Genomic DNA, 15,688 nt, shown 5'->3' on the forward strand with positions numbered 1-15,688 from the left:
AAAGGGCCAGAAAGGACGGGTCTAGGGTAGACATGCAGAATACTGGAGAATCCAAATTCTCCAGTGGGCTCATTGAGGGGGCTTTCCAGGTGGCTCAGTGGTAAAGAATCCGCCTGCGATGCAGAAGATGCAAGTGATGCCACAGGTTCGATCCCCGGGTTGGGAAAATCCCCTGGAGGAGGGCATGGCAACCCACTCCAGTATTTTTGCCTTGGAGAATCCCATGGACAGAGGAACCCGGCAGGCTACGGTCTATAGGGTTGCACAGAGTCGGACACAACTAAAGCGACTGAGAACACACGCACGGGCTCATTGAGAGAGTTCCAGGTGTCACTGAGTCAACAGTTACTCAGGTGTTATGTCATTGTCCTTTTCCTGTCCTTCTAGGCACTCCCTGAGTCTCCAGGAAGTATTATGGGGCAGAGATAGAAACCTCTGCCTCACCAGTTTAGAACGGCATTAACTCTTTGCGAACAGTGCATGGAATTCTCCAGGCCAGAATACTGGAGTGGGTAGCCTTTCCCTTCTCCAGGGCATCTTCCCAACCCAGGGGTCAAACCCAGGTCTCCCACGTTGCAGGTGGATTCTTTACCAGCTGAGCCACCAGTGAAGCCCCCTGGTGGTGCAGGGGCAGTTTTTCCCAGCTTGCTAGCAAGATGGAGAGAGTGTCGGGAGTCAGTGTGGGGTTGCTTCGCAATGGCTTCAAAGATGAGAAACAGGGAAAGTTCTTCGGTTTCTTGAAAATGAAATGATCCCACAAAAACAAACCAAAAAAAGTAAATAAGCAAAGAAGTAAGTAAATGAATACATGATTCTATGTATGTCATAGATCAGAAGTCAGCAGCTTTTCTAGCTTTGAGGGTCAGTGGGTTTAAATACTGCCTTCAGATGGTAAAGAACCCACCTGCCAATGCAGGTAGACCTAAGGGACATGGGTTCGATCCCTGAGTTGGGAAGATGCCCTGGAGAAGGGAATGGAAACGCACTCCAGGATCCTTGCCTGGATAGTCCCATAGACAGAGGAGCCTGGTGGGCTGCAGTCCATGGAATTGCAAGAGTCAGACGAAGGATTAACACTTTTGCTTTCACTCTGAATACCAATGTCAGGCCTAAAACTGATGGGGAAAAAAAAGGTAAGAAGGAAAGGAAGAAAGGGAGATGAGGAAGAAAGGCTGTGGGAGTTGGAGCAGAGGACAGGGACTGTGGAGTGAGCCAGGAGGCTGGTGCGTGGAGACTGAGGGAATCTGGCAGTCATGACTCAGGCACCACACGGACCTGGAAGGAGGCAGACAGCACTGTGCTTTTCTGTTCAGGAGGCTCCCTGGAGGAAGGGCCCTGAACAGGGCAGCGAGCCAAGCTGGGGGAGGGCCAGCAGCGTTGCCTGGGATGCGTTAGGGCAGAAACTGGGAAGACTAGTGGGGGTTAGTCTTCGAAGAAGTGGAGGCGGCTGGGAGCAGTGTGGGAGGTGGGGTGAGTTGATGGGTATGAGAGTTTGAAGCAAGGAGTCCAAGTTTGAGAGGATAGGGAGGACCCAGCACACGATCCCAGTGCCCCCCTGCATCAGGGCCTGGGGATGTGCTCAGAAGTGGTCTGACTGCTGGGAGCTTTCAAAGGCTCCAGCTCATTTCTTAGAAGGGCTCTTATCACTCATGATGATGAGGACTCTGATCTCCATTACTCATTGTGCTTCTGAGATTTTTTTTCCCTTTCTCACTTGCCTCTCACCTTCTTCCCCATCTTCCCTGCCTCATTATTGAGTATTTGCTGTTTTCCTCTCAGTATTGGGAAAGAGAAGACATGTGACACGTGGTCCCTGTCCTCTGGCTGGGACAGAATGAACACTCAGGAAGTGCGTGGGCCCCACAAAGCAGCATCTAATCAAATCCCAGGAGGTCTATCACCATCCTAGGTGCAAAGGGAATTCAGAAATGCAGAGAGAATGAAAACTTGGGGCAATCAAGTCAGAGTTCCAGAGACAGTTGGAACTTTAATTAAGATAGACCGGGTTCCAAAATTCTGGGCTCTGGAGTTTATTAGTTCTATGGTCCTGGGCAAGTCACTTAAACTCTGGGCCTCAGTTTTTCCATTTGCATGAGAAAGATCAGTTCAGTTCAGTTCAGTTCAGTCGCTCAGTTGTGTCTGACTCTTTGCGACCCCATGCATTGCAGCATGCCAGGCCACCCTGTCCATCACCAACTCCCGGAGTTCACTCAAACTCATGTCCATCGAGTTGGTGATGTCATCCAGCCATCTCATCCTCTGTCATCCCCTTCTCCTCCTGCCCCCAATCCCTCCCAGCATCAGGGTCTTTTCCAATGAGTCAACTCTTCGCATAAGGTGGCCAAAGTATTGGAGTTTCAGATTTAGCATCAGTCCTTCTAAAGAACACCCAGTAACAAGACCTAATTTTCAGGGTTTGGGGGTACACTTAGGTATTAGAGGTAGGTTATATAAAGTTATATAAAGTACTTTTTATTCATAAGAATAGACTTCCCTGAGACTTCCCTGGTGGTTCAGTGGTTAAGACTCTGCACTTCCACTACAGGGGGCAAGGTTTCCCTCCCTGGTCGGGAAACTAAGATACTGTGGCATGGCCAAAAAAGGGTACTCAATTAGTGTCATACTTTATTATTTTAATTATCATTATTGAACAGAGACCAAAAGTTTGGGTTAGAATAGGAGAAGGGAATTGAAGGCAAGAGGAAAACATGAACAAGTGATAGGATTTTGCTTGACATGTGGGAGACACTGAGTAGAATTTTAAGAGCCTTTACTCCTTGAGACTGAATAGAGATCAATAGTGTCAAGACTGCCACAAAGTCAAGGTGGATAAAGATCATCAAGGGCTGTTTGGCTAGAACATTTATGATCCTAGAAAGGTCATTTATGATCCTAGAAAGAATAGTTTGAATCAAGGCCAGTAATGAGAGCTAGACTGCAGAGCATGCATCTCTCTCCCTGCCTCCATCCGTGTCTCTCCATCCTGGTAGGCCAATATCTTTCTGTCTCTCTTCTTCTTTTCCTCTGAGGCTCTCTCCCTTTGGTGGCAGGACCTGGAACAGAGGCACCAGCAAAAGCTGAAGATGCAGGCTGAGATCAAACGCATCAACGATGAAAACCAGAGGCAGAAAGCAGAGCTGCTGGCTCAGGAGAAGCTGGCCGACCAGATGGTGATGGAGTTCACCAAGAAGAAGATGGTAGGGACCTGCCTTCTGATGCCAGGGACTTCTGAGCAGGAATGGACTGTCTGTCTCAGGGAGGGGCAGACGTGAGTCCTGAGTGAACTCAATATAAGGCAACCACGTCATCAGCCTGAAAATTTGCATCCTTAGTTCAAGGGCCTGCCTTCTTTTTCCCTTTCTACCTGGCTAGTCTCCTTGTTCATTACCAGAGAATAGCCTGCAAAGGACACCCTAATTAGTGTGTTATCCTTGTTAACACCTTTGATTGGAAGTTGGGATGAGGGTCAGGTTCAGGCAGGGAAGAAAATTAAAAATATTGGTGAAAGTGAAGATTTTGTGGATTCCTTATGACCTGGATAATTATATCTCCAGTAATTATGAGTCAGCTACCCTGTAAATTTCTTGTGAAGATTCCTATCTTGGGCATCCTTTACTTGGTGTTAGATTTGGAAAGCAGAGCCTTCAACCACACTGTGGAGCAGAGAGCAATGCATGAGAACAGTTCCAGGGAGATATGCAGCTCGTGAATGCGTTGATTCTTTCTGGGGCGATGGCATGATTGGAGTCTATGAGGAATGGAGGGCAAAGAAAAGCTTTTAGACATGGTCTAGATGGAGTGAACATGGATTTCTGTCAGAAGACAAGGGAGGAAAGTTCCTCAATTCCTCATGTGGTAGTCCTGTCTTCCCTCCTAGCTTTGAGATTCTGTGATGACGCCACACTTCTCTAAGGAAGCCTTACTGGGGGAGGGCGTAGGTACAATTGGAAAAGGCATCTTTGATATACCTCAATACTCCAAATGCAAACCACAGAAAATGAAGCTCAACAAAGTTTGTTTATTGGTTCTGGCTTCTTCACTGAATGCCAGGTATATGCAGGGAACAGTGAGAATGCAAGACTCGGAACATGGGTTTCTGCATAATAACGGTCATACCGCTAACCATTTATCAAGTGCTTAGTCTGTGCACGGGCTCTCTGCTAAGTGCTTTGTGTGTATTGTCTCATCTAATCACTCACTTCTTGCAACCTAGTAACTGAGTGATGGAAAAGATCCTAAATGCCTCAGAGTGTCCAGTTATCAGACTAGGCTGAACATACCTAGAATAATACCATGTACCTCATATGGACGTCAGCAACTGTTCCTGAGTGGATAATGGTGGTGATAATAAGCCAATCACGTGTAGGAGTTGTGAACAGGTCTATTGGCTGCAGCAGAGAGTCTCTGGTGGTTGTGATGGGAAATGAGGTGGTGAGATGATGGAGAGCTGAGAGCAGTTGTTGGGGAGGCCTTGGACCTTGCAAGTGTGGAATGATGAGGAACTGCCCTAGATTTCTGATCAGGAGAGGACAATGTATGACCTTCATACCTGGAAAGGTCATTAGCAGAAGGAGCTGAGAGAGGTGGAGACTGGCAAAGGGATTGGGCACTTGGGCATGACCACAACCCACCATAAGTCTCCAGGGATATCACAAGCTCCTCCCTGACCTCACCGTAGTCTCCACTCTTACAGCTGAGGCTGCCCCTAAAGGCTGCCCCGAAGGCAGAGATTGCTGATGGAAGCCTCCAGAGTTCCCTGCCCTGCCATACACGGCAATGCTGAGCAAAGAGACCAGCTTGACACACATCCAGCCATGCACACTTCACAGCAGATAACTCACTGCGGTGCACAGAAGTCTAGACAGGTAGAACAAGGCTAAGGAAGATTCTCTATGGGATGATCACATTTCCACCCAACTGAAGCCATTCGTCTTATGACTACCCCAGAATGGTAGTTGGGAAGCTGCATATGGAAAGCTTTTAGGGATATGTCTGCTCTTTCAGAGAAGTGGCAAAGGGAACTAATTTTGATGGCTCAGTCCTTAGGTAACTGCCAACCACTGGGGGACCGGACATCACATGGCTGGCCATTTGCCCAAGGACTAATGAGATAACTTCCACCTGCTGTACTTTATAAGCCAGGCAGGAAGCCACAGTTATTATTTCTAAAAACTTGGCCCAGAGGCCTTGCAACTTGGAAATTGTGAAGTAGAGGACAGAGCATGAAGTCTGGGCTCATCTGTAGGTGAATCTGTCTGGTGGTTTACAAGCTGTGCAGTCTTGGACCGGACCCTTGAATTTTATGAGCATTAGTTTCTTCATATCGAATATCTATCTCATGAGCCATTGTGAGAACTCTCTGGGATATTACCAGGAGAAGACATTTTGTAAGCAGTGAAGCTTCTTACAAATGCTGATTAGTTTCATAGCTATGCATTGCTAGTCATGTTGCCCTACATTAAAAGGAGTCACACAATTATCCTTTAATTAAAAAGCAATTATCCTTCAATTAAAAATAAATAAATTTTAAAAAACGGAGTCAGGGAGGGGTAGGGGGCATACTGAACAGACAGGGGCTCAGTTTCTTTCTGCAAGGCTGGGGCAGATGGGAGCCATTCTATGAGGTCTTTTCTTCCTGGCAGGCCCGAGAAGCAGAGTTTGAGGCTGAGCAGGAGAGAATCCGGAGGGAGAAAGAGAAGGAGATCGCCCGCCTGAGGGCCATGCAGGAGAAAGCCCAGGATTACCAGGCAGAGCAGGTACCTGTTCCACCTTGGCTTCCCTCAGCCCCTCACACCCCCTTAACTACTCCTTTGACAGCCTGTAAAATGGCCTCGAGGGTGAGGGAAGAAGAGAGGATGCAAGGTGCCTCGACTTCAGCAGTTTGAGGATGGAGGGGTGGGCCTGCTCCCAGACCTATGGCAGCAAGCATTGAGGACTGCATTACCTGCCTAACATCCAAGAGAAAGTTTTTGGCTGCCACATAAAGAACTTTCAACCTTAACTATTGAAATGTGTCACGGGAGGAGGAAACTGTGGCATCTCCATCATTAGCAGTTTTTAAAATTAGAAGCAATCGCAGGACTGCCTGGAGGTGTTTGAGGTATAGGGAAAGAACTGGGATAAGCTGGTGGTGGTGGGGGGAAAGGACAAGATGACCCTTCAGGGTGTCTTCTGACCTGAAAGTTCTATGACAGGTTTCCGTTTGTTCTCTCGTAGCATAACCTTGTTGCTAGAGAAATTCCGGAGGCTTCTCGAAGCAGGCTGGGTCAGCTGGAGCAGGCGTCTTCCTAAAGGGACCTGAGGGTGTTTGCGCCCTCACTGGCCTCCCCTACCCTCTCCTTTCCCAGGATGCCCTGCGGGCCAAGCGCAATCAGGAGGTTGCTGACAGAGAGTGGCGCAGAAAGGAAAAGGAAAACGCACAGAAGAAGATGGAAACAGAGGCCAAGCTGCGGAAAAGTCGACTAGAACAGGTGGCTTTCAAGGAGCACGCTCTGGCTGTCCAGGTGCAACGGGACCGGGATGAGTTCGAGAGGATTCTCCGGTAGGAGGGGCAGGGACCCTGGCTTCCTTTCCGAGTACTGTGGCAGGGACGGTCCGTACTGGGCGGACAGGTGCTTTCTGGCATGTCCATAGACAGATGCACAGCCACCTTGACCGCGGTCATGCGGGGCATTCTACCTAGATGGGTGATTGAAATATTTCAAAGACACTTGAGCCAAGAATTTTATTAGAGAATGGAAATATATTAATAGCACCTGGAAGTGTTAAAGGAATTGGGGGCTGTTGGGATTATTTACCCAAGAGCATATCTGAGGTTATTGATATTTCTTCCAGCAATCTTGATTCCAGCTTGTGCTGGAATAGCCTCAGATATGCAGATGACATCAGCCTTATGGCAGAAAGTGAAGAGGAGCTCAAAAGCCTCTTGATGAAAGTGAAACAGGAGAGTGAAAAAGTTGGCTTAAAGCTCAACATTCAGAAAATGAAGATCATGGCATCTGGTCCCATCACTTCATGGGAAATAGATGGGGAAACTGTGGAAACAGTTTCAGACTTTATTTTTTTGGGCTCCAAAATCACTGCAGATGGTGATTGCAGCCATGAAATTAAAAGACGCTTACTCCTTGGAAGAAAAGTTATGACCAACCTAGATAGCTTATTGAAAAGCAGAGACATTACTTTGCCAACAAAGATCCGTCTAGTCAAGGGTATGGTTTTTCCTGTGGTCATGTATGGATGTGAGAGTTGGACTGTGAAGAAGGCTGAGCACTGAAGAATTGATGCTTTTGAACTGTGGTGTTGGAAAAGACTCTTGAGAGTCCCTTGGACTGCAAGGAGATACAACCAGTCCATTCTGAAGGAGATCAGCCCTGGGTGTTCTTTGGAAGGAATGATACTAAAGCTGAAACTCCAGTATTTTGGCCACCTCATGGGAAGAGTTGAATCATTGGAAAATACTCTGATTCTGGGAGGGATTGGGGGCAGGAGGAGAAAGGGCCGACAGAGGATGAGATAGATGGCTGGATGGCATCACTGACTCGATGGACGTGAGTTTCAGTGAACTCCGGGAGATGGTGATAGACAGGGAGGCTTGGCGTGCCGCGATTCATGGGGTCACAAAGAGTCGGACACGACTGAGCGACTGAACTGAACTGAACCCAGGAGCATTAAAAGTATGAATAAAGATACAACTCTGGGCCCTTCTGCCGTCTCTGTCTCCATGTTCCTCAGCAAGTTTGGGCTGAAACTGCAGCAGGAGAGGTTGAGGACAGAGAAAGAACTCACACGCTCTGGGTTGCAAGTCATCAGAGCAGGACTTTAAGGGAGGTCTTTGCCATTCATTTGACAAATATATATTAAGCACGTAAATTCAAGGCTCTGTGCTGGATGCTGTGGTCTTGATGTTAGAGATGAATGAAACACCATCCTTGCCCATTCATGTAGGAAGGATGTTACAGACTCATATCTGGATGGACCTCACCTGTATGCATGCATCTTTCCTGTCTTGCCAGCTCATTATGCTTTTACTTTTGTTCTCTCTGTTGGCTCAGTGATGATTCCAGCTGTAAGTGGAAGTTAAGTGTTCACATCTCTCACTGTCTCTGTCTCCCTCCTCCTCCCCCAAGGCAGCCAGCAGTCTCAGTGGCTCTACTTTCTACTAGTTATATCTGCCACCACCAGACTGGGCCCCTGCAGTGTTCTCCTAGCTCTAACTGTTTTGGCCTAACTTGGAAAGACTCTCTTTTTACTCTGCTTCAGACTCTATAAGATTAAAAATAATAATAATAATAATAATAATAAATAAAGGAGACAAACTGGGGAATTCCCTGGTGGTCCAGTGGTTAGGACTCAGCACTTCAGTGCCTTGTTGGGGAATTAAGATCCTGCATGCTGTGAAGTGCAGCCAAGCTTAAACCAAAAAAATTAAACAAATAAAGGAAACAAACGAAATTTGAATTGGGTACAAATTGCAGAAATTATGCTCAGATAGGTAGAGATTGAGTGGAGCAGCCCGAAATTATGCTCAGATAGGTAGAGATTGGAGAAGGAAATGGCAACCCACTCCAGTGTTCTTGCCTGGAGAATCCCAAGGACGGGGGAGCCTGGTGGGCTTCCATCTATGGGGTCGCACAGAGTCGGACACGACTGAAGCGACTTAGCAGCAGTAGCAGCAGGTAGAGATTGAGTGGAGCAGCCCAGCTTTCTTGGTCTACATGCTCTTAGTCCTTCTTGCTACTGCCCCAGTTAGTTGCATGCCAGACCAGGCCCCTGGATCCCTGGGCAGAGACAGAACAGTCTATAGGAATCGTTGTCCTTGCTGGAGCCAAGTTCTTGGACTTGTATGGGACTGTGGACCCTTAGCCTACCTCCATTGGCTGTGATGTCCTTTGGCTTTGTAGCTCTCCTTGCCCTCAAGGGTCATGCCATGTTCTCCAGATACCTGATAAAGATGGCAGTTTCCTTAATGGCCCCAAAGCTTCTGCCCCTGGACTCCAGGTCGCCTTTTAGATATGTGCCCTCCCCAGCCTCTGTGCTCTTGGACATCTGGGTCGCCTTTAGCAGTCACTGCTGCTGCTGTTGCTAAGTTGCTTCAGTTGTGTCCGACTCTGTGCGACCCCATAGATGGCAGCCCACTAGGCTCCCCTATCCCTGGGATTCGCCAGGCAAGAAAACTGGAGTGGGTTGCCATTTCCTTCTCCAATGCATGAAAGCGAAAAGTGAAAGCGAAGTCACTCAGTCGTGTCCGACTCTTAGCAACCCCATGGACTACAGCCTACCAGGCTCCTCTGTCCATGGGATTCTCCAGGCAAGAGTACTGGAGTGGGTTGCCATTGCCTTCTTGGATTCAGTTCAGTTCAGTTGCTCAGTTGTTTGCGACCTCGTGAATCGCAGCACGCCAGGCCTCCCTGTCCATCACCAACTCCCGGAGTTCACTCAGACTCACATCCATCGAGTCAGTGATGCCATCCAGCCATCTCATCCTCTGTCGTCCCCTTCTCCTCCTGCCCCCAATCCCTCCCAGCATCAGGGTCTTTTCCAATGAGTCAACTCTCGCATGAGGTGGCCAAAGTACTGGAGTTTCAGCTTTAGCATCATTCCTTCCAAAGAAATCTCAGGGCTGATCTCCTTCAGAATGGACTGGTTGGATCTCCTTGCAGTCCAAGGGACTCTCAAGAGTCTTTTCCAACACCACAGTTCAAAAGCATCAATTCTTCTCAGATTAGCAGTCACTAACACATGTTAATGGAAAGAAATTAAAGCCCTCCTGTTGCCACTGACCCATTTGTCCCTTCTTTGCTTTGTTTGCCTGGAGCACATGGACTAGTCAGTTATTAAAGCTAGACCAGCCCTTTGGAGAAGTTCAATCTCACCATTTGTTCTAGGTTAGCATCCAGACCTAGTGTCTCCAGGGCCACGTGATCACCATGGTGGGTGTCTCCAAGTGCTAGGAGCGTCTATGCCATGGTCAGCAATTGAGCTTTTCCTACTTCAAAACCATGGCCTCCTCTATGGCCTATATATGGACTTCCTGCTTCTGGATAGAGGGAAGCCTTTAACTGTCAGCCTGTTGACTAAGCATAAATAGCTGACCTACCCTACTCAGTGGTTCTTGGAAATGCCTGGCAGCTTTCAAAAGGTACTGGTGCCCAGGGACCACTGCCAGAGACTCTCACTGAACAGGTCTGGGGTGAGGCCCAGGCACCAACAGTTTTGAAAGTCCCCAGATGATGGTAATGTAGCCAGGCTCCAGGATCCTAGCCCCAATCCTGTGGAATAACTAGACCCTTCCTGTTCAGGTTTCCAATTGCATGCCACCTCAGGGGCTCTCTGGTGACACATACAGGTCCCCCATTTCCACCCTGTTTCACATCATGTGAAATGATAGAAAACTGTTTTCTATGTAGGAACATGATGGCAAGGCAAGGGGAAGAGTTTTCTGCTTTCACAGATGTGTCAGCAGTTTTCTTTTGGTAAACTGAGAAGCCTCTGTAGAAGGTATAGACATTTGGGAGGTATCTGCATGGTGTAAAAGAGTTGCTGGGGGACTTCCCTGGTGGTCCAGTGGCTAAGACTCCACATTCCCAAAGCAGGGGGCCCTGGTTTGATTCCTGATTGGAACTAGACCCTGCACGCCAGAGTGTAGATCTTGTATACACAACTAAGACTTGGCACAGACAAATAAGTAAATTAAAAAAACAAAAAAGAGTTGCTCAGAGTTGAGAGGACACGCCATGCATGGCGGGGCTTGGAAGACGACTGAAGGAAATGAGTCAGGGAAGTGGTGCTCTTGGTTAGGGTATGAGTGACCTCAGTTGAGACATCCTGGCGTAAGATGATTTTACATTTTATTTTTGATTACACTGAGAAAGAAATAAGATGTTAGCTCAAGATGGCCTATGATGATTGCATTTCCTCTGAGATGTGAATGCATTTCATTTGAGCTTTTTTTTTTTTCCTGAACATATCTGGTCTACATTAGCCATTTTCCCTTGGGTGTCAGGGTTCAATTAAGTTTTCTTGTGGAAGAGGCTCCTGGAAGAAGTTTAGAATTGCAGCAGGAAGAGAAGTAAGAGATAACAGGCAAAGTTCCTTCTTCTTCCAGCAATTAAGGAGAGCCAAGATCACAGATTTTACTTCTTTGAACTTCCTAAGCATCCTCTTTGTTGGTTTTGATAATGTCATTATTACTGATAATGGCAGGGAAGTAAGGGAGAGGGGAAAAGATTATCTCAGAACAAGCTGGAGAGGAGTTGGGCATTGTTACCAGAGAGCAGAGTAGGACAGTGGCTTCCAGTGGGGCTTCCCTGGAGGCTCAGCGGTAAAGAGTCACCTGCCAATGCAGGAGATTCGGGTTCGATTCCTGGTCTGGGAAGATCCCACATGCCGCGGGGCAGGTAAGCCCAGGTGCTGCAACTACTGAGTCCACGCTCTAGAGCCTGGGAGCTGCAAGTACTGAGCCCATGTGCCGCGGTTGTTGGAGCCTGCCCGCCCTAGAGCCTGTGCTCGGCAACAAAAGAAACCACTGCAGTGAGAAGCCTGTGAACCACAGCCGAAGAGTAGCCCCTGCTTGCTGCAACTAGAGAAAAGAGAGGAAAAGCCCGAGAAGCAATGAAGACCCAGCAAAGCCAAAAATAAATAAATAAATAGTTTCCCGTGGGTGAAATCCTGGGTGTAGGGCCAGCTACAAAATCTATAGGGCCCGGTGAAAAATGAGAATATAGAGCCCTTTGTTCAAAAATTAAAATAGCAGAGACTTAGACCAAGCAAGGGGCCCTTCTAAACATGCCCATGGCATAGAGTCACACGCCCCTGAACCTGGGACTGGCTGGGAACAGCCTTTGGGCTTGATCTCTGAGCCACAGAAAGGGAGGGCTTTGGTCTCTGAAGCATGTTGCTAGAGGAGCCCAACCAGGAACTTCCCCAGACCCTTCCCTGGGTTGGGCCAACTCAGCCTAGCCCATTCGACAGCCCATGTCCCTCCTTCAGGGCCCAGCGAGAGCAGATTGAAAAGGAGCGGCTGGAGGAAGAGAAAAAGGCTACAGGGCGCTTACAGCATGCCAATGAGCTCCGGCGCCAGGTGCGGGAGAACCAGCAGAAGCAGGTGCAGGCCCGGATCGCCACCTTCGACGAGGGCCGGCGCCTCAAGGAGGAGGCCCAGAAGCGGCGTGAGCGCATTGAAGACATCAAGAGGAAAAAGCTCGAGGAGCTGAGGTGCACTGGGGTCCCTTCCTCCCCCGTTGCTCTCCCCTTCCCCAGGGAGGCAGCCCGGAAGGCGCAGGGTTAGGGGAACAAAGGGACGGTGATAGGGGCGTGGGGAGGGCCTCCTGCCCGACACCAGGCTCACATGGGCTGTTGCCCTCTGAAGGGGGTTCCTGTAGAATGTTCTGAAACTGGGACTTCCTTGCTTGGCTCTCTGGGGAACTCCTTAGCAGGATGCTGGAGCCTTGACAGGGATGTGTTTGGGGAATGGGTGGTGGGACCAGGCTCAGGAATACAGGTCCCTAGGTTCTTTAAGCCTGCTTCTGCTGTCTCTTCAAAGAAGGCAATGGCACCCCACTCCAGTACTCTTGCCTGGAAAATCCCATGGACGGAGGAGCCTGGTAGGCTGCAGTCCATGGGGTCGCTAGAGTCGGACACGATTGAGTGACTTCACTTTCCCTTCTCACTTTCATGCATTGGAGAAGGAAATGGCAGCCCACTCCAGTGTTCTTGCCTGGAGAATCCCAGGGACGGGGGAGCCTGGTGAGCTGCCGTCTATGGGGTCGCACAGAGTCGTTCACGACTGAAGCGACTTAGCAGCAGCAGCAGCTGTCTCTTTGGTCCCCCCCCTCCACCCTTCCCACCCCTTACGCCCACCCTTTGTTTTCCCTGCAGAGCCACCGGCCTTCCTGAGAAGTACTGCATTGAAGCTGAGCGCAAAGCTAACATCCCAGTCAACACTTCTGTGAACTGAGGGAACCCCTCTGCCCCTCAAGATGCCTTCAAGGGGGGCAGGTTCCTCCCCAGCTCTCGATGTCCATAACTGCTGCTAATCTAGACAGTTCTGAGTTATAGATTAAATCTATTCTACTTCTCCAAGGGATAGTCCAGCTTTCTTGCTGTGGGGAATGTGGCTGCTCTGGACTAAATGGGGAACAAAATAGGTTATGGGGGCCCTGGGCTGTGGGCAGTATGATGGTCGCAGACAGAAATGGAAGGATTCTCTCTCATGCTCAACCCTCCTAAGCCAGGTGGTCCCTTTGTCCTGCGGTCTCCTGGCTTCTTTGGTGACCCTCTGGCATGCTGTCCTCAAGTCCACTTTCAGCTCAGTCTGATGTCTGTCCCCACTCCATGCCCAGAGCAGAGGCATTTCATGGCAAGGAGCTAGAGATGCTGTCTCAGGGAGGGGCTGGGGCGAGGGCTGGGGAAGGAGGCGCCAGAGCTCTTACAGGCACATGCCTGTGACTCAGACCATGAGTGTTGAGAGGGTGATGTTTGGACCTGGGGCTCACCCTCCTGTCTCAGCCCTCTCCCGCCAGAGCCCTTTCAACTCTTAGTGTCACCGCACAGGCACCAGCCCCATCTCCCATCCGGGCACCACCCTGCCTGCCCGGTCCCCTTACCTAACACAGCTGTCCCCTCACTCAAGTGGCCGGCTCTCTTTAGTCCCCCTCACTCCAACAAGTGCGGCTTCCCAAAGCCATCTTTCTCAATGTTAGCTTGCCTCACTCTTCCTCAAAATATTCTTCATTCATTCATTCACTTGCCCAAGTATCTCTGAGTACCTGCCAGATGCTAGGTACATTTCTAGTGAAGTAAATTTCCAGTGAACACAGTGAACCTGGTTCCAATCCCAGAGAAGCATCTCATCTGTGTCAGTCAGTCTGCTCTTGCTTTCCACCAGATTTCTTGTATCTTTAGAAGAGTCTCAGCCTATTTAGTGGAGAAGGCGATGGCACCCCACTCCAGTACTCTTGCCTGGAAAATCCCATGGACGGAGGAGCCTGGTAGGCTGCAGTCCATGGGGTCGCTAGAGTCGGACACGATTGAGTGACTTCACTTTCCCTTCTCACTTTCATGCATTGGAGAAGGAAATGGCACCCCACTCCAGTGTTCTTGCCTGGAGAATCCCGGGGATGGGGGAGCCTGTTGGGCTGCCATCTATGGGGTCGCACAGAGTCGGATACGACTGAAGTGACTTAGCAGCAGCAGCAGCAGCAGCCTATTTAGAAGGACTTGATGATCAGGCTCCCATTTTGGGCTGTGTACTAGCTTCCAGAGATGGAGCCAGTTCCCCATTTTTGTATGCCTTTGCGGGGAAAGGGCCTCTATCCAACTCCCATCACTATGGCAACCTCCCCCCTCCTCAGTTTCATTTCTCCAATCCAGAGCCCGGTCTTGTCTCCTTTGGTGGGTCCTGTGCTGAGAGGAGGCAGAGGACAGCTGCCGGGCGCATCCCAGGTGTTTACAGCACCAGGTTACGAGGGCCTTGGGCAAGAGTCCTTCATTTCTAGGACCCAGGGAGAGTGGGCAAGCTGCTTCCTGTGCTGCCTCTGCCTCTGCCTCTGCATCTTCCCCAGGCTCCTTCCTCACCATCCCCACTAGGGAAGACTGCTGTCCCCTTCCTCCCTAAATCAGATGGGCAGCCTCACCAGCAGTGTGAGGAAGAGGCTTTCTCACCTTCCCTGCTCCCTTTCACTTCCCCTAAGTGCATCCCTCGTACCTGAAGAAGTTGGTCTCGTCCTCCCCACGGGTCTTGTAAAGACGTGGTACCCAGCCTGGGATGGGAGAGACAACACGGCAGCCGCTGAGACGCCGGCCAACGTGCTTAGGTTCTAAGTGTTCCTAGTTGTTGTTCAGTCGCCAGCTCTCTGTGACCCCACGGACTGCGGCACTCCAGGCTCCTCTGTCCTCCACTATCTCACAGAGTCTGCTCAAATTCATGTCAACTGAGCCAGTGATGCCATTCAACCATCTCATCCTCTGTGCCCCCCTCCTCCTCCAATCTTTCCCAGCATCAGGGTCTTTTCTAATTAGTCAGTTGTTTGGACTGCAGTCAGATTTCCTTGCCATCCAAGGGACCCTCAAGAGTCTTCTCCAGCACCACAATTTGAAAGCATCAGTTCTTCGGTGCTCAGCCTTTATGGTCCAACTCTAATATCCATACATGACTACTGGAAAACCCATAGCTTTGACTACCTGGACCTTTGTCGGCAAAGTGATGTTTCTGCTTTTTAAAATGCTGTCTAGGTTTGTCATAGCTTTCCTTCAAAGGAGCAAGCATCTTTAAATTTTATGGCTGCAGTCAACATCCGCAGTGATTTTTGGAGCCCAAGAAAAAAAAAATCTGTCACTGCTTCCACCTTTTCTCCTTCTATTTGCCATGAAGTGATGGGACTGGATGCCATGATCTTAGTTTTCTTAATGCTGAGTTTCAAGCCAGCATTCTCACCCTCCTCTTTCACCCACATCAAAAGGCTCTTTAGTTCCTCTTCATTTTCTGCCATTAGAGTGGTATCATCTGCTTATCTAAGGTTGTTAATATTTCTCCTGGAAATCTTGATTCCAGCCAGGCATTTCGCATGATGTACTCTGCATATAAGTTAAATAAGCAGAGTGGCAATATACAGCCTTGTTCTACGCCTTTCCCAATTTTGAACCAGTTGTTTCATGTCTGGTTCTAACTGTTGCTTCCTGACCTGCGTAC

The 15,688-nt window shown here is 49.2% G+C and overlaps 1 protein-coding gene across 4 annotated transcripts in view; it reads left to right on the forward strand.

The window, feature by feature from the left end:
- Positions 1–13,080, forward strand: part of CFAP45 (cilia and flagella associated protein 45) — a 30,762-nt gene extending 17,682 nt beyond the window's left edge. For all 4 annotated transcript variants that reach the window (XM_044944156.1, XM_025287549.2, XM_025287548.2 and 1 more), the window contains 5 exons: positions 3,051–3,197; positions 5,643–5,756; positions 6,348–6,541; positions 11,989–12,213; positions 12,877–13,080. In XM_044944156.1, coding sequence (XP_044800091.1) covers positions 3,051–3,197; positions 5,643–5,756; positions 6,348–6,541; positions 11,989–12,213; positions 12,877–12,955 — 759 coding nt within the window. In that variant the 3' untranslated portion in view covers positions 12,956–13,080. The remainder of the gene's footprint in view (positions 1–3,050; positions 3,198–5,642; positions 5,757–6,347; positions 6,542–11,988; positions 12,214–12,876) is intronic.
- The last annotated feature ends 2,608 nt before the right edge of the window (positions 13,081–15,688 follow it).

The sequence above is a fragment of the Bubalus bubalis genome, chromosome 6 (genome assembly GCF_019923935.1).
Source record: "Bubalus bubalis isolate 160015118507 breed Murrah chromosome 6, NDDB_SH_1, whole genome shotgun sequence".
Classification (NCBI taxonomy): Eukaryota; Metazoa; Chordata; class Mammalia; order Artiodactyla; family Bovidae; genus Bubalus; species Bubalus bubalis.